General features: G+C 30.4%; 1 protein-coding gene and 2 pseudogenes across 1 annotated transcript; all 3 read right to left on the minus strand.

Moving 5' to 3' along the window:
• Nucleotides 1-3,470: 3,470 nt before the first annotated feature.
• Nucleotides 3,471-7,786, minus strand: LOC114185433 (phosphatidylinositol:ceramide inositolphosphotransferase 1-like). The gene is made up of 12 exons (XM_028073146.2): nucleotides 7,466-7,786; nucleotides 7,241-7,330; nucleotides 6,309-6,395; nucleotides 6,153-6,221; nucleotides 5,910-5,990; nucleotides 5,163-5,234; nucleotides 4,979-5,039; nucleotides 4,794-4,896; nucleotides 4,221-4,316; nucleotides 4,090-4,136; nucleotides 3,874-4,007; nucleotides 3,471-3,772 (listed from the first exon to the last, which is right to left on the minus strand). The coding sequence occupies exons 1-12, from the start codon at nucleotides 7,496-7,498 to the stop codon at nucleotides 3,692-3,694; spliced, it is 954 nt and encodes a 317-aa protein (XP_027928947.1). The 5' UTR covers nucleotides 7,499-7,786; the 3' UTR covers nucleotides 3,471-3,691.
• Nucleotides 7,787-18,845: 11,059 nt separating this feature from the next.
• Nucleotides 18,846-19,793, minus strand: LOC114184358 (uncharacterized; annotated as a pseudogene).
• A 192-nt stretch (nucleotides 19,794-19,985) lies between these two features.
• Nucleotides 19,986-21,385, minus strand: LOC146886074 (uncharacterized; annotated as a pseudogene).
• Between the last annotated feature and the right edge of the window lie 695 nt (nucleotides 21,386-22,080).

Raw genomic sequence — 22,080 nt, forward strand, 5'->3', positions numbered from 1 at the left:
ACAAAGTCTAGTAACTGGGTTACCAGAGGTTTGGTGTATGTATGAATAAATGATGGTGACTCAATTGGAGGCTCATTAAAGATGGCTTTAGTTAAGAAGCAAATACAGCGATCTTAGGAAAGATAGACTTAAATATCAACTTTAAATTTAAGTCAATTCTACAAAATAAGTTTATAAAATGGAAATTATACTTACTTATATAATAATATAAGGAAAATGATTTTTTGACTACTAAATGTTGACAACTTTCTTTTACAATTTTAGGTGACATCTTCTAAGTGATTTTCCATTTTTTCATTTTCTCATTTTCAATATCTCAAAACCATTTAGAATATTACACTTCATGTTGTAAGAGAAAATTATCAAAATTTAGTAGTCAAAATATCATTATACATAATATAAATGTGTCTTATTTTTAGTTGGTGTGAAATTTCTAGATGTTGATGTATATTAATAGTGATATGATAACAATAAAACAATAGACCTAACAAATAATATATCTCATTAAGATAGACTTTGAATAACTTTGATTTTATTTTAAGAAATGGATTTTAAGTTTAACTAAACATTACAAAACTAATTTGTAAGGTATGAAATTTACATCTACCATTACAAAAAAAAAAAACCCTTAAATAATGACTAATTTTAGTAGCAAAAAAATATATTTAAAGACCAATTTAGAGAGCAATTTTTTAATTAGAGACACATTCATTTGATACTCAAAACCTTGATAGTTAATGTTAGTGATATTTTGGAAATTAATTCATAATGAAGTTTATTTTAGTTATCAATTTAGAGATCAATTATATTTTTTTATACTATTTTAATTTTTTAATAAATTTAAGTTTATAAATCAATATCTAAATTAATCATTGCAATAACAGTTATTTTTTATCACTAAAATTTGTTATTATTAAAAGATTTTCTCAGTTAACTTATATATTATATTTATATATATTATAGATTCATCTCAATGTCTAAGATATATCCTTATAACAATCCAAGGTGTGACTGGTAAGAATGACATAGCTGAGAAACATGATGCCCCATTAGAGGAGGTGTTTAAGCAACGTGTAGGGCAGGAAAGGCTTGTGGCCCATGCGAAAAGGAGCATTCCATGTGATTCATCAGTCTCACAAACAAACACTTGGAGGGAATTTGTACTTCAAAATTTGGTTCAGGACACTTCATGCACCATCATTATCTGTCACAATAATTCACAATGAATCAAAAGCAACTAGATTACTACTAATATTCTATCTATTATTATTCTCTCACTTTTATAATCATCATACTTTAAAGTTTTCACATGTATCAAGAATAATGCTAAATATGTTATTTTTAAAGTGATTTTACTAAAATAAACATTTTTCAATGAATATACTGAGACAGAGAGGTAATTAGATTTTGAAAAAAAAAAAGATAAAACATCAGTAAATTTGGAATTTGTGCATTTTAGATGAAAATATAGATTTACAATCACTGGGTTTAAAGTTTTTCGCACAAATGAAAAAGGAAATACACTAAATTTATATTTTTCTTTAACTTTGAACTAGTAGACACACCTAGAATTGTACACAAGCACATGCTAAAAGGCACCATGTACTCGTTAATGTTACTTATTATTACCATTTCATTTTTGGGAATTATTCAAGCGCCATCACATTTCCGTATCCATCTAATTCGTCATTTAAGGTAATGTACCGTTTAATAATCGGTGGACACCATGTGGTAAACATTGTTTTAAAAGTAGTCCCTTTTATTAAGTTGTCTTGAAAAGTTTCTGCTTTACTCTTGCAAATCACACTACAGCATTTTTTCAATTTTACTTAGAAAAATGCTTTTTGTGAAGATAAATTTAAAAACTTTAAATTTATCGGTAAAATTAACTTTGTACAGTGATTAATTATAAAATCACTAAACTTTCTCGCGATAGTTTACCACCAACAGTTAGCACTCTTTTAAGTTCGCATATTGATATATAGAGTTAATGCGAATTTAATTGTGATGGATAGACTTACGAAATCTTAAAAAGTCATATAATTACAATATGAAATATTATGGATTATATAATTACAATATAAAATATTACAAGAAATATGAAATATATGATAGTTATAAGAAATATATTATACGGAAGAACTTATTATTTTATTTTATTCACATAATATATATAACTATATATAACAAAATGTAATAGAATATAAAATATACAACATTTACAATATCTCAAATTCGATTTCCTAATTCTAAAGCAATAACTAATTTTTAAAATTAAAATATATTTTTAAAAGCAGAAATATTTCTTAAAAATTAATTTAAATAAAAAAGATATTAAGTAATTATTTTAAAAAATGAGTCATGTAATAAACTCTAGAAGAGATCGAGTATGAATGAGGTCCCCTTATAGGAGTATGCTACTGAATCTGATGATAGTGATTTTGAAACTAGTCTAGACGAAGTTGACCCACGCGATGTTGTTTTCAAATTATTAAAAAATGTTATCAACTTTAATGTCAATATAAGTAAATTGAAAGATTTCCCTTATTTATCATCAGATTAGTTAAATCAAATTTAAGATGCACTCTTCACCTTTTTTCACATTTTATAAAATGGTCAATTGATAATCATAATTAAAAACCGTAGTTAAATAACTTTACGTGATTTTTCTTAAAAATAAAGTTATAAAAATTATAGATGTGAAACTTTTTTCTTTCCAAACACATATATACAAAATTTAAAACTACTAAGGCAGTACGTAAATTTACACTCATAAAATATATACAAAGTTAAAAACTACTAAGTTTATTAACTTTTTACACTGATAGGGTAAATTTAGATTGTCAACTAATAATAAAAATAATTGTTTTAAAAATCAATAAACTTAGCATGAATAGTTATTTACACACAGCCTATTATCGTACATTCCCCGTCAATTTTATCAAGAATGTTAATTTTAACATTTTCATTCCCTATCGAATTCGACCTTTAAACAAAAACTTACCTTACCCTTGGCGCTGTCCGACAGAAGAAATAATACTTAGAACAAGAAAAAAATAACCCATGTCCCATTTTAAGTAGAGCGACAAAAAATAGAAACAAAAGTTCCTAACTTGAATCCATCATCCTCACATTTAGGTAAGAATAATAATTGTCTCAACAGCGCGAATTTAATTTAAATTTGACATTTTCTAGATTCAATAATGAATGCACGCCATGTGCCATGTTTTGCATTTTCAGTGGGATGACATTGTACCATGAAGACACAAGATTTCCTCCACCAACCCTTTTGTCAGCAAGCGACAAAATGTACAAGTGTCGGGTTTTACATCGGATTAAATCTCTTTTACATTCAGAAATTTAGAAACTTGATACATTTTACTGATTTTTCTTCACCATGGCCTTGGTGCACCAAAAAAATATACTGTCTATATGCACATACATGGTACTAAGAAATGGGGCAGCGTGAATTGGAAAATTTTTTCTATAGCACTGCTGATGCTAGATCATTTTACAATGACAGGATCAGGGCTGCAAGGTGTTAAAAAAAGCATACAACCCAGTTACAATAACATAAATTAGCTAACAATATTTCCACCAAACAAAATCTAGTCATATGTAGGTTGTAACTTTCTAAAGGCCATGTTGTTTTGCAGCAGATCTCAACTTTGTGCAGCATAAGCTCACATATCTATGCACCATTCATTGCAGTGTCAGCATGGTTTGTATGGCCATCTTCCAGAATCTTACCATTTGCTTGAGTTCTCTGCCTCTGAGTAAAGTCACAAAAACCATGTTATGTCCAGATCACAGACAATGACATCACATCAAAAGAGATGAAAAAAAAGGACAAATAGAAGACATTCAACACACCCAATCTGCAGGGTCAACAACAGAATTCCCATTCAACAACTTGTGGTTCTCTTCTTTGGTCCTCCCATCTTTATTGTCCTTGGTGCTTAATGGTAGCAGCAAGGTTGCTGCAGCATTTGTCCGGTCTGGTAATTCTGTGGAATAACAAGTTAGCATAACAAGCAAAGAGCTTTTGAATTCACAGTAGCAAATGTAATTATGTCCAAATGCACAAACCTGGTAATTTCTTCTCCACAAAAAATACCACCAAATTAACAGTATACCTGCCAAGGATCAATCAAAACGTTAAACCAAAATGTACATGGACCACAAAATTTCAACCTTGCTATTCAGAAAATGCTCCTCACCAGGCAACAACTACATCAACTGTGTAATGTTTGCGTGATGCTATTATCAAAAGAGACTGACACACTGAAAGAGTCCACCCTAGCTGTTTTATACATCTGTAGTTGTTCATCAACAAGCACAATAAGTTATAACTGAAAATTAATTCTAGTACAACATGACAGTAATAAGTTATGGCAAGTTCTAAAATAAATAATGGCAACTACACCGACTTCCTTGTGGTTAAGGATAATGACACATTCACCCTTCTTGATTCAAAATTTTCCCTTGCCTCCCGAGCTTTGTTATTTTTAAGAACACTGTATAGTTTGCATAAAAATATGGGGGGTGTATTATTTTTCAAAAATAACAAGTGTAAGTGTGAACAATTATACTAGTAAGGGAACTAGGTGCAATTTTTCTCCAAGAAAGGGTGTCGGTGTGATAAGCACAAACCTTAAGGGAGGTTGATTATCCCATAAACAATGAAACAACCCAAAGTAAAGAAAAAAAAAACATTACTGCAGTGAAATGGAAAAGTAATTGTTCACAAAAATGAGTCAGACCCAAATAAAAAGAAACATGAACCAATTTACCTTCGTGTGCCATATTTTTGATATGTAAGAACAAAGACAAGAGTAAAGATCATGTGTGATGAAAATATCAAATCACCACATCCATATATCACGCCACGTGGAACTGCACAATGAAAACCAAATGAGCACCAAAATAACCAAAGAGGAATCAGAGCTAAATAACTCCAGTACAATAGTATACTAACAATTAATCAAGAGGACTTCAAAGATACTATCTGGGCGAGGCAGCGTAGCAAGTTTAGAACCCTGCAAAATACACGGTATCAAGTTAAAAGATTTAAAGAAAAAAAAGAGGAAACAGTCACATAGGAAGAAAAGAGAAACAAGTGATATGATGTTTGCTAAACAAGTACACATTCACAAATATACCTCCCGACAATGGTAGTTTGGACCAGGAAGCTGAGTAGCATAAAATGTCACTATGCGAAGAGCTTGGGAAACCTGCATTTAACAAAAATAAAGGAACCACGCTTATAAAAAACTATTATATAACATCATTATGCAATAGGTTATTTAGTCAACTCAAAATATCAAAAGGCCAACGAATTGACTATGCTGGCTAGACAATATAAAGGGTGAGGGAATGTGTAAGGCTAACAACGGATCATTCATCATCGCAATGAACATTCCCAAATCATTTATATTCTTTTATGAACTCTTTCATGCCGTAAAATGCTCAAATTTTAAGCTTTAAGCCTAATTTACTTCCAAAATAATGGAAAATATCCATCTATCAGTAAGGTTCATAAACAGTTAAAGGGTTAAAAAAACATTATGCAACAGCACAACAAGTCTTCTGCTTTTCTATTGTTTGGAATATAAAGACTTCGGAAAAGATCTACAGGAAGTCAAAAACTACTAAAAGTATAGAGAGGAAACCAGCGTCAAACAGTAATGATGCTCACACTTTTGCATTAATACGTATGGAAACATAACCAGACATAAGACTGCCAAATCATACAATTACTTTAATCAACGGTATTATCTTTGTTGACATCAAAGATTGCATTTTGTGTTGGCAACATGCTAACTAATTTTCTAACCCAAAGCAATCAAGCAAAATGTTTAAATGATTATAAATTATTAGACAATGCTAAACACGTGATAAACACTTACAACTAAGAAACATAGAACCCTGCACCATATTAGAACCGTGTAGATCTTTTTGCTCTTGAATAGAAAGGGATGAAATGTCCACTGCAAAATCACAAGTTGTAGAGCATATCATTATTACAAGTTCACAAAAACTATGACACTAATTGCAGACTATAATTTCACGGGGAAAAAATTGAACCATAGTTCTGAAGGAAAGCAGATAAAGGGGGAAGGTAAATTAAAAGAGGGGATGAGAATTCTTACAAGGACAAAGGATAAAAAAATAAAGGTAAACAGTGTTTCACTAATGTAAGCTTTTTCTTGCCCAAGCTCCTGCAACAGCACCAAGATTAAAAGTTAAGAAGCAGTCGTAGGTTAGACAGATTTTTAGATACAGAAAGGGGAATGAAAATTACAAACCGGAAGAAGGATGAATCCAAGATCCTGTAGAGTAGGGCCAGGTCTGTGTAAATAATGAACTCCTCGTGCAGCCAAACCGTGAATGTACTGTAGGGAAACAGTTTTTTTTTTTAGTATGAAACAATCATAAATAAGGAAATTAAAGTATGTCACATTACATAGCAAAATATTAAATGTAGTAATAATCTACTGTACAAACAAAATATCATGCATAACGCTAAACATATGCACAAAAGTTTGTCATTCTTTTCTTTTCCCTTTTCTCAACTAAAAAGAGAAAAGATAATGCTTGATAGAGCATTTCTACTACACATTTGCCTTCAAGAATTGCATGCAAAGATATTAAAGGTTTTCTTTCAATGAGAGAAACGAAAGATCAAACCCTCTGGGAAACAGAGAACTCCAAATGATCTTGAGCAAACTTGCAATTAAAATGTAATAAATAAGTAGAGCCCATTACTTATGTCAGCAACCAGCATTTTATTTCGGACGCAATAATTCATCCAATTTTTGTGCATGCATTGAATGCCAAATCCTCAAAGTTGCAGAACATGACAAACAATGCAGCAGAGTAACCAGTTTCTTGAAATTTTCCCCATTGAAATATCCATCCCTCTTGACACTAGAGGATAATCATTGACAGAATAACGTTTAATGGTTAAACGGCAAAAAGAATAGTACAATAAACCAGGTTCCTAAAACATAAAACAAGCAATTTCCCCGAAGTAACTAAACCACACCAACATGAAGGAGAACTTTTAGTAGCGTTCAAGTAAAGTTCCCACCACAACCCCATGTAAAAAAAATATTTGAATCTCCAATCCACAAAAAAGAAATACAAAAGCCCCTTTGCATTCCTTTCACGAAGGGTAAAAAGAGTAACCTACAGTTAAACCATTCATAATATTGATCAGAATAGGGGGGAAACTAACCTGAAAAACAATACCGGCGAGAAGGTACTTCCAATTCTCCGCAAGGAGGTTGATCTCGGTGGTTGTCTCGGCGCAAATCCTCTTCCATAGCTGCACGTTGAAACATTTGAACATAAATTAAAACCAACAATAAAGTGGGAAGATAAAGAATAAAAGGAACCATAAGCGAATGACAAAAAGGTTGTACTTAAATACAAAACGGTCCACAAAAACAAAATCACCAACCTTGGAAGCCTCGCGACCAATGTAAAACGACATGTTCTTCCTCTTGTTTTTGTTGCTGTTGTTGTTTATGGTGTTGTAACCGTAGAACGATCACTTCCATATTACTTCATAACGACACATTTAAGGTCAACATCATTGCCCTCAGAAAATGAACCAACAATCGCATAAAACCCAGATATGAATCAATTATTTTCCCACTCTATAACTATGAAAAACTGAATCTTCCTTTTGTAAAAACACACCCACGAGGCCGAATTGCGAGACAAACACAACGGGTCTTCAAAAATCCGATTCAAGAAAGGAGAAAACAAAAACAAGGAGAGGATCTGAGGAGAAAAGACCGAAACCCAGAAAAAAGATGGAGATCGAGAGAACCCAGATGATGATCACAAAACGCCCAGTTCCCAGAAAATTCAAAAAAATCAAATGGGTTCTCTGAAAGGGAACGGGAATTACAATGGCGAAAAGGGGTATTTGGGCTTTGCTTTCTCTCTCAAGACTCTCTCTCTCTCCTCTTCTCTCTCAACTTTCTCTCTCCGATTCTCTTCCTTTTCTCGCTTGGTCTGACTGCAATGCACGCGAGTTGAACGCCGAGGAGACGGTTGAGAAGAGAGGGAGAACAAGCAATATTTATATATATAAATAAAGCAAGTTGCTTTTTTCTATATTCACAATTTTTTTTTTTTTGAAAATTGTTCGCTATTTTAAAAAGGGGTTGATTTTTCTATTAGAATTTTGATTTTGAATAGGAAAACGAAAAAGAAGGGAAGATGATGAGGAGCGAGAAATAGACAGATAGATACACGATGTTGGAATGGATAGATTGGATACATGGTTTGACGCCACCAACACACATGTTTCTCTTTCTATCTCCTGTTGGGTACTGTTACTAGGAAAGAGAGACAGACAAATAAAACCTTGGTAGAATCTTCCACCATCGGAAATTTCTTCTACCTCAATTTTTTGTACCAACAATAAAAAATTATTACTTTCCAAATTTATATTTTCTTTTCTTCTTCAATTGAATAATAAGAAATTTAAAATTATTAAAATGTAGTGAGAATAGGAATTCAAATTATAAAAAAACAGTTAAAAATGTATATTTTTATATGTAATATATTATAGTATAATTAGTATATATACAAATTTTAGTTAGAGACATAAAAGTAGAGAATTTGAAAAACTATGGGGGAAAAGATGGCAAACCCAAGAAGGAAGGTGGATTTTGAATAATGAAATTTGAATGAGGTTTGGTTATTATTGTTGTTTTGTTTGTTTGAAAAATAGGAATAATGATTAGGTTGGTGGTGGCTAATAGGAAAAATTATTTAGAGGACAAAAAAGAAAGGGTGGTTGTGCATTCTCTCTGCTCCTCCGGCTTCGGCCTGCAAAATTCATGTTCCTTCCGCAGTCATTTTTTTTTTAATTGCGCAGTGATTTTTCAAAAATAGGCTTCCATCAAATTTCACAAGTTTAAAATCACCGTTATTAGGAAAAATCATATTAAAATTAATATTGATTAATTAAAAATTAGGATAAGTATGTTTTTATTTAATTATAATAATCGTATAACCGTATACAAATTATTTACATCATTAATATATATTTATGGGATAATCTAATTTAAGTTCAATAAGAATATTTGGGATGATACAATATTTCAATAATTACCTGACTATTCATTGTCAATACATATATCATTACAATAAATGTTGATTTTAGTGAAGGTTTTTTAAATGGGGTTAGAATAACCTCTCCATAATAAAGGTTTTTTATACTGTAGTTAAGTTTTGGAAGTTTTGGTAGAACCCCTAGTAAATATAGGGTTTTTTTATGGATCGCGTTAAATATCATTTTCCCCTTTATGTTTTTCAGAATCCCTCCATTCTGATTTTTTGCATTCCTTCTCTTTCATTCACAAAACTTAATAAATCTCTCTCTCTCTACAAATCTTCAACTCTTTTGATCATCGCCACTCCGAGCCTGTGACGAAGTAGTCTGACATTGTTGTGAGAAATCTCCCTCTGCTCGAAAACGACACCGTCGAGTATACGTTGAATTGGTCGACTCTCACTTCCTTCACAGCTGCGAACTTTCTCAAATCAACGCCGGCATCGCTTTTTCCGATGACATTTCCACCTTCCGTTTGAGTTCCCTGAGATTGTACTACAATATTTCAATATTTACCTTACTATTCTTGTCAATATATATATTCCTTCCGTCTCTGAATATAAGACTTCTAAATAATTCAATACATGTTTAAAAAGTTGATTGGTTAATCTAATCAAATGCTTTAAATTTGTAATTCTAATATTTTGTAAATTATTACTTTTACATAATGAATTAATGTGTTGATAAGAAATAATTTGGGTAACAGATCATTCGTGTGTTTATTATTTACATACTAAAATATATGTAAGAATGAATAATGAGTAAAATTCTCATAAAAATAAATTAATTAATTTTATTGTGTTTGTTTTTAGAATTTTATTATAATTAATCTATAATAATATCTAAAGAGATTTCATTTTTGTGTCCACGTCTCAAAATACTAATTTATTCTTAAAATATAATTATTTATTAAATTTTTTAAAGTTGATTGTTACTTTTACAAATTTTTTTATAAAATTGTCTATCTTTACTCTTCTCTTGTACTCTATTTATCAATAGTTATTTTCTCATATTTTCTGATATATTTTACTTTATTTTTAATAAATATAATTTTATTTTATATATTAACTTAATAACATTACATTATCATCCTCTACTAATATAATATCACATATATTTAAAAAATGCATCACAAAGGTACATCACACTTGTGTGTACGCTAGTTGTTATTAAAAACTTTTAAATGAACTTAATTTGATTTGCAATGCTTCCTTCTTGTTTTATTTTTTGCTTTTTTTATATGAGTTTACTTAGTTCTTGATGGTTTATTTAAACTGTAGAGGTACAACTATGATAAAAATTATGATGGCTTTATTGTTTTGGAACATCAAGTAAATGAACTCATAAATTTCTATAAATTTTTCCTTAATTTAAGCGTGATCAAAATATATACGTTAAATAACTATATAACTCAAAATATTTGCAGAATCTCCTTATTATTTAAGGTTATAATCACGTACAATAACATGATATTTGATATAATATACATAAATTTTACGATCGAATATAACTATAATCGAACATCTTATAACACTACAAAAAAATATCTCATTAACGATTAATTTTATTGATCAATTTATATATCAATTTACAAAATAAAAAATTATTAGTTACTAAAATAGTCACTATCATAAATAAGGATTTATAATTGATTTCTAATTTAGCTTCTAAATTTTAGCGATCAAGATTTTAGCTACCAAAGAAAATTGGTCATTAAACATTAACTATCAAGGTTTTTGTTATAAAGTGAATTGTTTCTAAATTAATATCTAATTAATTAGTAACAAATTTAACAATCAAATATAATTTTTTATTCACAATAGTAATTATTAATTTTTTATTTTATAAATTAGTATTTAAACTAGTCATGATTAACGTTGGACACTAAAATTGACAATTAATAAGATATTTTCTTATAATAATAATTAGACATATGCCATAGAACATGTTACTATATATATATATTGGTCGTAATTATATTATATAATATAATAAAATAAGATTAAATGGAAAATAATAAAATATAAAACATATAATTATAATTTAATGTTTAATTAAAGATAAATTATTTATAATTTATAATAATAAAGATAATTTGATCTTTTATAAATGTATTGTTTAACTATTTTTTAAAAGCTAATATATCAATTAACTTGTACACACATTTTTTTCAAAATTTTCATGTATTTCTTCTTACTTATTTTTTTCTCTTTCAATTCAAACAATCACATTATTTATTTATTTAGTAATTTATTACCTCATTTTTGTTCTTTAATTCAAACAAATCCAACGGAGCTTATATATAGGGACAAGGAAAGTACTATTTATTGTATATGTATTCATTTAGCATATAATGATGAAGATGATTATGAGCATCTGGATCAATTTCAATATGTTGAATTTGAGTATGTAGATTCATTAATACTTGTAAGAAAACAGTCATCAAATAGAACAATTTGTCTTTTATAAACAAAGTTGTATGGTTTCTAGAAACGTGTCAGTTGTATAAAATTTATTTTATTCGGTGGCTCCTCGATGCAGAATATACACACATATTTGTTTACTATAAATAATTTGGAGAATACAAAGTAGAAAAGGAAAAACTCAACAAAATTAAAATTAAAATTATTTGCAACTCAAATTTTTGTGGTAGAACATCTTGTTCAATAATTAGTCTATATATTTGTTATATTTATTTTTATTTTTACTTGGTTACATATTTCCACTTTTTCTTTTCATTATATTTTTATGTTATTTTTTTAATTTCTTTATTTCAATATATATCTTGTAGATTTATCTTATTATTTCCAAAACAAGGTGCTTCAAAAAGGTTTTAATATTTATTACAGTAAAAGTCCAACAGTTAGGTATTTTTAATTATGCATTTATCACAACAAAATAAAATAAAATAATAAATACGAAGAAGTTTCATCTAATATAGATTATATTTTGTTCAGAATATATTATGTATAAGATATAAGTGTTTTATTTAATAAATTTTATAACATGGTTTTCATTTATCACACGTGAGATATTCTTCCGATGATAAGTGACACAAATTTAAAAGTTATACTGTACTATCAAAAATATTCTTTAAATTTATTATTGTATTATAAGAAATGTTTTAATCTGATTGTCTTCCTAATACCGTATTTTTTTTAGGTGTTTCCTGTTTAGAGATGATAGCAAGCGATGAATTGGAAGAATTTTTGTGTTCTTTTACCTGAATTTGAAAGTGAAGGAAGGCATTGATTTGTAGGATTACTCTATATATCATATCCAGCTAGCAAGGTGAGATTGGAGGGTGATTGAAAACATTTTACGATTATGCCCTCATTATTTTATTCAAAATAAACAAATCCATCGGTGCTCTTCGGGTCTACAAAGTGAGCTTCTGCCCTACCACTCTTATTCATTTGTCCTTCCTTTGAATGTTCACACTGTGACTTGTTACCTTTCCACCATTCTTGGTTCTTAAGAAGAGGGATAGTGACCATGATAGCGACATGATGGACAATTGACGGCACGGAGGAGGGTTCACGATGAGGCAGAGCGTTCACATAAGTGGATTTGTGCAAGAGATTTGTTTTTTTTGGTTTTTGAATGGAACCATATCTGTTTTTGACATAAGCAAATGAAACTTGTTCCTTTTTATTTAGATCTGATTCCAACTTCGTCAACCACACATGCATGGTTATTTTTTTTTTCAAAATTAAAATATTATATTTTTCAAATCAAATATATTATAATATTAATTTTTTACAATTAATAAATATTGTTAATATTTTTATTTATGATAAAAATATATCAAAAATTAACTACAACTTATCTAAATATCATTTTATATTACTTTTTAAAACCAAGGACAATTAAGTAATTTTACATTTTCATCTATTAAATTTAATTTTTTATCAATTATAGCAATCAAATTTTTTACAGACTTTCATATAAGTTACTCTCAAATCTACTCCATTATCATTCTCATATCTATAAAAAAGAACAACATGCATATCACCTTCTAATCAATCCAAATCAATCATCTACCTCTCCCTCAAATCATCACCCACATAAGAACACATACTAAGTGATCCGCATAAAGGATAAATCAATATCAATATCTCTTGGAATACGAGCCAAAGTTATTATAAAGTCGACTTTGACTTGGTTATTTGATCTAACATAGAGCTAGCTACTTAAATATTGCTTGAAACGAAAAGTGATATTTAATGTTGTGTGAAGCACATGTGTAATGTACCTCTACGCCCACACTCAACAAACAAAGAAGATAAAGTTATTTGAATTCAAAAGCTCTTAATGGTCAAAAGGGAATTTGCAACGACTCTTTCTTCCAAATTATAAAAGTATCATTTGAAGAAAAATATAAAAGACATACTCAATTATTGAGTGCAAGAACACTGTCAAAATCATTTTGTAATCTTAAAAGTTCTATAGAAGAACAATATTATGATCACATAACAAAGTATAATACATATATTTGTATATGTTATAAGATGCTAACATTGTTTAGTAAGCAAGCTCTTTTGATCTTCGTATGTCACACTTTGGTACAAACTTTGTCTATTTTTGTTAAGAGTGACTATTGTCCAAAGAATACTTTTTCTTTGCCAAAAGTAGTTGTTGTCCAAACAATAGTTTATCTTAGCCAAACGTGGGTGCTAATCAAATAATACTTTATAGGTTAAATATGTTTTTTGTCTCTTAACTTTTAGTAAAAATTGAAATTAGTTCCTCTTTGAAACTTTGACCAAATTTAGTTCTTCAATTCTATAAATACGTGAATTTAGTTCTTTTAACCAAATTTTGTTAAATTTACTTAACATTTCAAATACGTTTTATAATAGTTTATTAGCTAACATTAAAGCTGAAATGTGTCAAACATTGTAAACAACTTAATGTTATCATGATACGCATTTGAAACATCAAATAATCTTAACAAAATTTGATTAAAATGACTCAATTCACACACTTCTAAAGTTGAGGGATTAAATTGGATCAAAGTTTTGAAGATAGACTAATTTCATTTTTCACTAAAAGTTAAGAGACCAAAATCATATTTAATCGTACTTTATATAAGTCGGTAGTGATTATAGTTCAAACAATACTCAATGGTTTAGATAAGAGTGGTTGTAATCCAAACAATGCTTAATGGTTTAGATAAGAGTGGTTGTAATCCAAACAATACTCGTTTTTTAGCTATAAGTGGTTACACTGCAAATAATACTCAAAATTTTTAACTAAGAGTGACTTAATGTTCAAATAATATTCTGATTTTAGTAAGGAATGATTGTATTTCAAATAATACTCGATTTATAACTTGCAATAGTTGATAGAGTAACTAAACTAAACACACTTACGGTATCAGAAGAACTTATGTAAAGATCAAATGGTAACTTATTATTTCCATTATCCTTTGCATATTATTGTAGTGCATAGGTGAAAGAAGGGGAAATTTACAAACCAAATAGAAATATGTTTTGGCAGATCGTTTGTTAATCTAAAACTATGATTTGATTGTCTGAAATTAAACAATACACTATGAAATCTGAAAAAAAAAATTAGAGCACAACTTAGCATTGTCTTCTTATATTTTTGACCTATTTAATTACAATACTATTTATGTAATTTCTTTCTAGATAATTTCTACATTAGTTTATCTCCTCCTTCCTCTTATATAGTTACACATCATAATGCAATATTCATAATTGAATATTTGATAAAAAATTCATATTAGTATATCTTCCACATCCAACAAATACAATTACATTCACTAAATAAAATTCTAATATAATTTCTATAGTAATGGATTTGGTGTAAACCAATCTCATAAAGAACAGAGGAAAGAGTTTAATTTCGTAGTACAAACATTTTAATAAGGCAGTGTATATCTGAACTCGAATGCTATGTTTCATATATCATTACAACTAACTTGTAAATAACATATTACTTTTAAATATTATTAGAAATTTAAACTAGTTAACATTTTTAAATAACTTCAGTTATATAGTGTTTTTGAGAGAGGTTAAATGGGAAATAAGATAACAATTTTGAAAATTTAAATATACTAATTAAAAAGAGCCATTTCGTAATTTCATATTTTAAAATAAAAAAGAATTAAAAAAAATTAAAAAGTAATAATAATAGTAATAATTAAATAATAAACAGTGAATGATTTACTGTGATATTTTATTGAAGAATGTAATTACTTTAGAAAGTGTAAATAAAGTATTGAAAGGTAAACAATAATGCCAATTAAAAAATAAATAAATGGTACATATATATATCAAAATAAAATATATATTTTATATATGACCATTGGCATAGATTATGGATTTGAAAGTGTGCTCCTTCAATGTTATGAAACATTTTTCTGACCTTTATCAAATATTTAGTATTGATAAATTGAATGGTATTGAAAAAGTGTTGGTAGTTCACATCCAATGAAATATTCAAATATAGTACGAAACCATCACTTATTCGAGTATTAGAGTTCGATCAGATCAATTATCTTTGGTATAATGAAGCATTGTAAATTTTTTAACTAAAAATAAACGTCATATATTTTGAAAAAAAAAAATCTAAAAAAGTATTAACAATATATCATAGAATAAATTTATTAAATAATTTGAATCTATATTCCTTGTAATAAGAATCGAATGAAGAAATAATCGGTCATTATTAAATGGAAAAACATGGATGAAAATGAATTCAGGTAAACAGGTTCACAATAATTGGCAACTCCGTAAGTGTTTTGAAAAGTAAAATTTAGAAAAGTAGCTAAGTTAGTTGAAAATGAAGGTTTATTAAGCACAAAAAGAGTTTTTTTTTTTTTTTTGCTGAATATTGTTTTTTAATATTAATATAGGAGTTGGCTAACGCTAAGTACAAAGCTTTTCTGAAATACGTACACGAAGTGTTAAATGCAAACCAATATTTGAGCGGCAATTAATATAAAAGAAATTGCTGATAAAAGAACAAAAAAGAATGTTTAATTTGGATCTGAGTGTGAAGATACTAGCATATTCATATATGATAACGATAATATATAATAATTTCTATAATTTAATTTAATTTCAAGATAATAACACACCTGTTACCATTGTTTTGATTATTCTAAATTACGGGATCAAGAAGATTCCTTCCCTTAAAAATGTGAAATTCAGTTTTTATAGAATGTTCGAGTTAATGTGAATATTTCCACACTATGGTTAATCACATTCGGATAAACGTTTATTTCATGATTGAACTAATGTTTGAGAAACATATATTTAAATTTAAAATCTAAAATAAAAGTAATCAGGACCAAAAACAAGTATATTTCACAAATATAGATAATATAGTTTAGTTTTAAAACTATTTTTAAAGTTTTTACTTTCATTATACATTTGTTTTGAATTTTAATTTGAGTGGTAATAGTAAGATTTCATTCTCATTTTTTCATTCTCTCACTCATATGCACCCATTTCTCTTTCCTTCTTGGTAAGTTTTTTTTTTCTATCTTCGGTACTTCAAATCTCATTTCTTTTAGAACATGATGGCATTTTGTAGTTGCTGGAAACTTAACTAAATAATAAAGATAACAGTATAACATTTATATAAAAATTAAATTTATTATAATTTGAAAAAAAAACAAAATTAGTTTATTTTTAACAAAAAATTAGAGCTAAATTAATATTAAGTAAATAATAAATATAGAGACTAAATTAAGATTAAAATAACAAATATAGGGACTAAATTGAAATTAAGTCAGTGATATGGCGCTGACAGTGACACCTGATACTACCACTGCCACGTCACACTAACACTGTCATGTGACATAATGCTAATTTGCCATGTGACAATTTAAAAAAAAAAGCACGAACTGAAACATGACACATATTTAATGTTGTTAGCACAATACTAACAAAAGATCTAATTGTTACACATTTTCAAAAGGGTTAATTATGTTTTTCGTCCCTCAAGTATTATACGATTTTGTTTTTAGTCCCCCAACTACCGTTTGCTCCAATTTGGTCCCTCATGTTTTGAAACGATTGGAAATAGTCCTCCTTTTTGGACGCCGTTAGTTTTGTTTGACACCTGGCAAACGGACTGCCACGTATGGATCCCGTTTTAAGTTGTGTAAGTGGTCTATGTTTCTGCACGTGCTAATTGAAGAGGAAGACATCTAAATAAAAGAGGGGTTGGGAGAAGTTTGAAACCCTAAAATTGAAATTTGAGAATTGGGACTTCGAGGTAGTGAGGAAGTGGTGCATATCGTCACTGTGCAGGCAAAGTTTGGCATAGTTATTGCGTTCTTCACTGATGAAGAGTGGTAGCAAAGGGTTTCCATGTACGACGTGGAATACGGGTTCCAAAATGTCGCAAAGTTGTGCGTCATCTTCAGAAATGTCATCCAAAGTCTGTGGGTATGGGGAAAGATTGTTGCTCCTAAAGGCATCTACTGTGAAAAACAAAGGGAGATTATTTTGGAGATGTCGAAATTGGGCTGTAAGTTGAAAATTCTGTGACTTTTACTGGATGTTGCTTTTGTATTTGTGGTAATGGTTTCATCTTTTTCTTTCGCAGACCAATTCACATTGTAATTACTTTGAATGGGTTGATGACGAGGAATCCGATTTTCAAGGGAAAGAAACTGAAAGTGAAGCCAGTGGTGGAAAAAGAGTTGATGGTGGGAAAAAAGGTGAAGAAGATGAAGTTTCTTTGAAAAGGGAGAAAATTATACTGGATTTGATGAAAAAAAATGAGAAGTTGAAGATGAAATTGCAACAAGAGAAAAAAATTTGGGACATTCCTGTTTTTTTTATTTGTGATATTGTGGGTCTCAACAATTGTAATGGTGTTCATGTTGTTGTTCAAAGTTAATTGTAATTTTTGAGATTACTGTATTGGGAAGTGTTTTGTAGTTGTGATAATGGTATTTTTGGAATGGTAATGGAATTTGAAACATTTGGTTACTGTTATGTCTTAGTTTTTGGAATGAAAATGGAACTTGTAGCTGTGATTATTATGTGTTTACTGTTATCCGGATTAGTTTTTCATTACTGCAACATATCCACTTATTATTTTCCATTAATCTCAGATTGTGGAAATTTTGCTTAATACCAGATTCAGCATATTGAAACAAAACTCACGGCAATGAAATAATTACATCATAATTTACTGATATAACAAAGTGGTTTGAATTGTTTACATTCATAAACAATAAAAAGTTATCCAACACGAGTTGTCAATAAAGTGTAGCAGACAGGTGGTCCATAATTGTCAATACAATAATCCAATAGTTCTTCAATCAAAAAAGTGGTTCACTATCATTATGCCCAATATTCTAAAACAGTGGTCCACTATCATAATGCACTGTATTCCAGAAAAGTGGTCCACCATACAAAAAAGGCAACAAAAAACTTGATTCTTTCACATTCACGTGGGTTGTGCTGAAGTTGCAGTACTTGCTTGAGACCCTAAAACCCGTGTTCCCATTCTTCTTCTCCTTATGGTGGTTTGTGCTCTTTCTCCTTGGTTGATGGCTGCTGCAACCCGTGGTGTGGATCTGGTTCTACTGGTGGAGCTTTGGTTTGATGTTCCTGTAGTGTTGCTAGCTGCACTACCAGTTGTATGCATTTGTCCTTGCCAATTTGGTATGAATTAAAGATTCATAAGTTGTATTTAGGAAGGAAAGAAATTGTAAATATTACAGATGTGCGTTTACATTTCTATTTCTGATTCCCTTTCTACAGCTTCTTATGTTATGGCCTAATTGTTTACACCTGCTACATTTGATGATGTTATTCTTCTTTGATAGTTTGGAATGGCTGACATGTTCACCAGTTTCCCTTCTTCTTAGCTTTTTGGGTCTCCCAGGTGGAGTTTTGTAAATGGGTGGCAGTAGTTCAGGTTGATTAGTTTTTGGCCAAAGTTGTTGTCCATTGATTGGGGTAATTTGAGGGCCATAGGAAGTCTGGTAGGCATCCCTTTTGTAATACGCATGAACATAATCCTCTGGGTTTTCTACCTTGTAATTAATGGCTGCCACAACATGCCTACAAGGTATACCTACTAAATCCCAAAAATAACAACTACATCTATGGTTACTTAAATCAACAACAAATTTTTCCATTGTGAACCCCTATGTCACTTCAAACTTAGAATCCCCTGCCCATACAGGAAGCCAATTCCCACTTTTTTCTATTTCCCTGTCCAGCCTTTTCTGTGGTTTAGGCATCACAGTTCCTGAATATGCATTCATTTTCTCTCTAAGGGTTGCAAACCTACTCATTATATATGATCTAATCCATTCCATCATACTAATGATAGGTTTATCCCTAGCCAGTAAAATAATACTATTAAATGACTCTGACAGATTATTCATCAAAACATCACATCTTGGGTACATGTTGAATGCATGTTTACACCAAGACTCCCTAAGAATGGCAACTAACCAATTAAAAGCTTTAGGGTTGATGTTTCTCAACTCACCCATCTTTTTTTCCCATCCTGCATCGTACATCGCCTTTGCTGCTCCCATCATCAAGTCTCTGATCACTACACCACCACCAAATTTCTTCTTGAAATTGCTATATAAGTGTCGCAAACAGAAACGATGCTTCACTCCATTCAAGATTTTATCAAAGACAGTCATTAGTCCCTGCAAAAATGTAAATCAAAGTTAGAATTTAATGTCAGTTTTACATTCCAGTTTAATGTAAATCAGAGTTACATTCCAGTTTATGTAAATGTAAATCAGAGTTACCTTTTATTGATCTGAAATGAAAACCCATCTATGATTTCCAATGTCCCTAATATCTTTTAACAACAATGTCAAAAACCACCTTCAGGTCTCCTTGCATTCGTTTTCTACTACTGCAAAAGCCAACGGATAATATTAATCATTGCGGTCTCTACCCACTGCAACCAACAATTGACCACCATATGTTGTCTTCAAGTGGCAACCATCCACACCTATAAAGGGTCTGCATCCAGCCAAAAACCCTTGCTTACATCCATCTAAACACATGAAAAAACAACCAAACCTAGGTGGCAGAGTTGGTTAGGGTTGATTTATCTTAATCTTGAAAGTTCCAACATTCACTCTCAATAATTCAGCCACATAGTCATATAAACGACCATATTGTCGCTGACCATCCCCAACCAAATAGTCCATGGCAATCTGTTTTGCTTTACCAGCCCTCCATGGTGTTATGCCTACACTATATGTCTTCTTCACCTCGTCAATTATTTAAGCCACAGTCATAATGCCAACATTCATAAATCTGTCTATAAGGACCTGAGCAATCCAGTCCTTATTTGCATTTTTGTTTCCAAATACCCTCCCACATTTATGACGCCCAATAAGTGTCATGATTACAAAACCACATTTCTTCTTACAAATTGCCCTCACTCGCTTCTGATCATTTTTAACAAACTTTACTTCTTTTCCATTAAGAACACTATGCTCCATTAAAGCTTGTTTAAAATCCTTCAAAGATCCAAACTCCATTCCCAATTTAAATTTGAAGTCTTTATTCATATCTTCAGGTCTGAACTTACAAAATTTGGGATCAACTGTGCCAACACCCTCATCACTGTCAACATCAGAATCTAAGTCATATGTATTGTAGTTCTCATTAATGTCATGCACTCCAACTTCTTCATTTGTCACAAATGCCCCTTCACCAATATCTCTTTTCCTCTTCACTCTACTTGAATTCCGTTTGAATGATTTCCACCTATCCAAAACAGGCCCAAACTTCCTCACAGGTGGATCAATATCCATCCCAAACCCATCATCATCGTCTGCCACCCTCTCTTCTTACTATCATCTAATTTCTCTCCACCTAAACCTTATTCATCTTCACAATTAACATCTTCAACCACTACTTCCTCTTCTGCTACCACATTCTGTTGAGCCACAACTTCATCTTCTACAACCACATTATCTACAGCCACTTCTTCCTCTTCAACTACCACATTATCTGCAGCCACTTCTTCCTCTTCTACAACCACATCGTCTTCAACGAATACATCCTCTTCTCCTACCACACTCTCTTCAACCAGTACTTCCTCTTGGTGTACAACATTCTCTTCAGCCACTACCTCATCTGCTATACCATCACAAATAAAGTGAATGACTTCAGGCTGACTAGGTACATGTTGAACGTATATATCAACCTCTTCCTTAGTCTCCTCTGCAAAGTTAGCTAATGCCATTGCTTCCTTGTCATCATCCAGCATTCGTAGATTGTTTAATAGCTTCTCTTTTGAACCCTTCCACCACAATTTAACATCACCCCTGTATTTAAACTCTTTGATGATGTCCAATGCTTCAAAATAAGACTAAAAATCAAGGTCGATCCCTTTAACTACATGAATCTCACCCCCCAACGTATTTGAATCCCTTATTCCTTTCGAACCTACCCATATGATGAAAAGCAACTGTAAACCCCATTTCCAGCCCTACATTTTCAATCAATAGACAAACTAAACAAATACAACCATACATGAACCAAAAAATGCAACCAAACCAGACCAAGAATCCAAAAAAAAAAACATGAAGGAGCGAACTTACCTTAAGTCGTGATTCTACTCTTCAATACTTTAATCCCTTACATCAACCTCCTGATTCTACTCCCGATTCTACTCTTCAATGCTTTAATCCCTATCCTCAAGCTCCCGATTGTTGTGTAGTGGTTTAATCCCTTCCCTCAAGCTCTCGATTGGTCTCTGCAACGCTTTCGTTCAGACAAAATAACTCTCCCAGTGAAGAAATGACCTTTCCTCTCTTTTTAATTTGAACAGCCACCTTCTCCTTTAATTCGAAAAAGTTTAATTCGGACAACAAATAACATTTTCATTTTACTTAATTAAAGCTCCTATTTAATTAGCACGTGCAGAAACATAGACCACTTACACAACTTAAAACGGGATCC

This window comes from Vigna unguiculata, chromosome 5, assembly GCF_037176805.1.
Source record: "Vigna unguiculata cultivar grain cowpea cultivar isolate G323 ecotype 2 chromosome 5, ASM3717680v1, whole genome shotgun sequence".
Classification (NCBI taxonomy): Eukaryota; Viridiplantae; Streptophyta; class Magnoliopsida; order Fabales; family Fabaceae; genus Vigna; species Vigna unguiculata.

What these genes read in the sequence shown, in the direction of transcription:
- LOC114185433 (XM_028073146.2), bottom strand. Translation starts at nt 7,498, where the DNA reads ATGTCGTTTTACATTGGTCGCGAGGCTTCCAAG. An exon ending in TTGGTCGCGAGGCTTCCAAG is followed by an intron (nt 7,331 to 7,465) that starts GTTGGTGATTTT and finishes TTCAACGTGCAG; the next exon opens with CTATGGAAGAGGATTTGCGC. An exon ending in GGGTTCTATGTTTCTTAGTT is followed by an intron (nt 5,235 to 5,909) that starts GTAAGTGTTTAT and finishes TGTTAAATGCAG; the next exon opens with GTTTCCCAAGCTCTTCGCAT.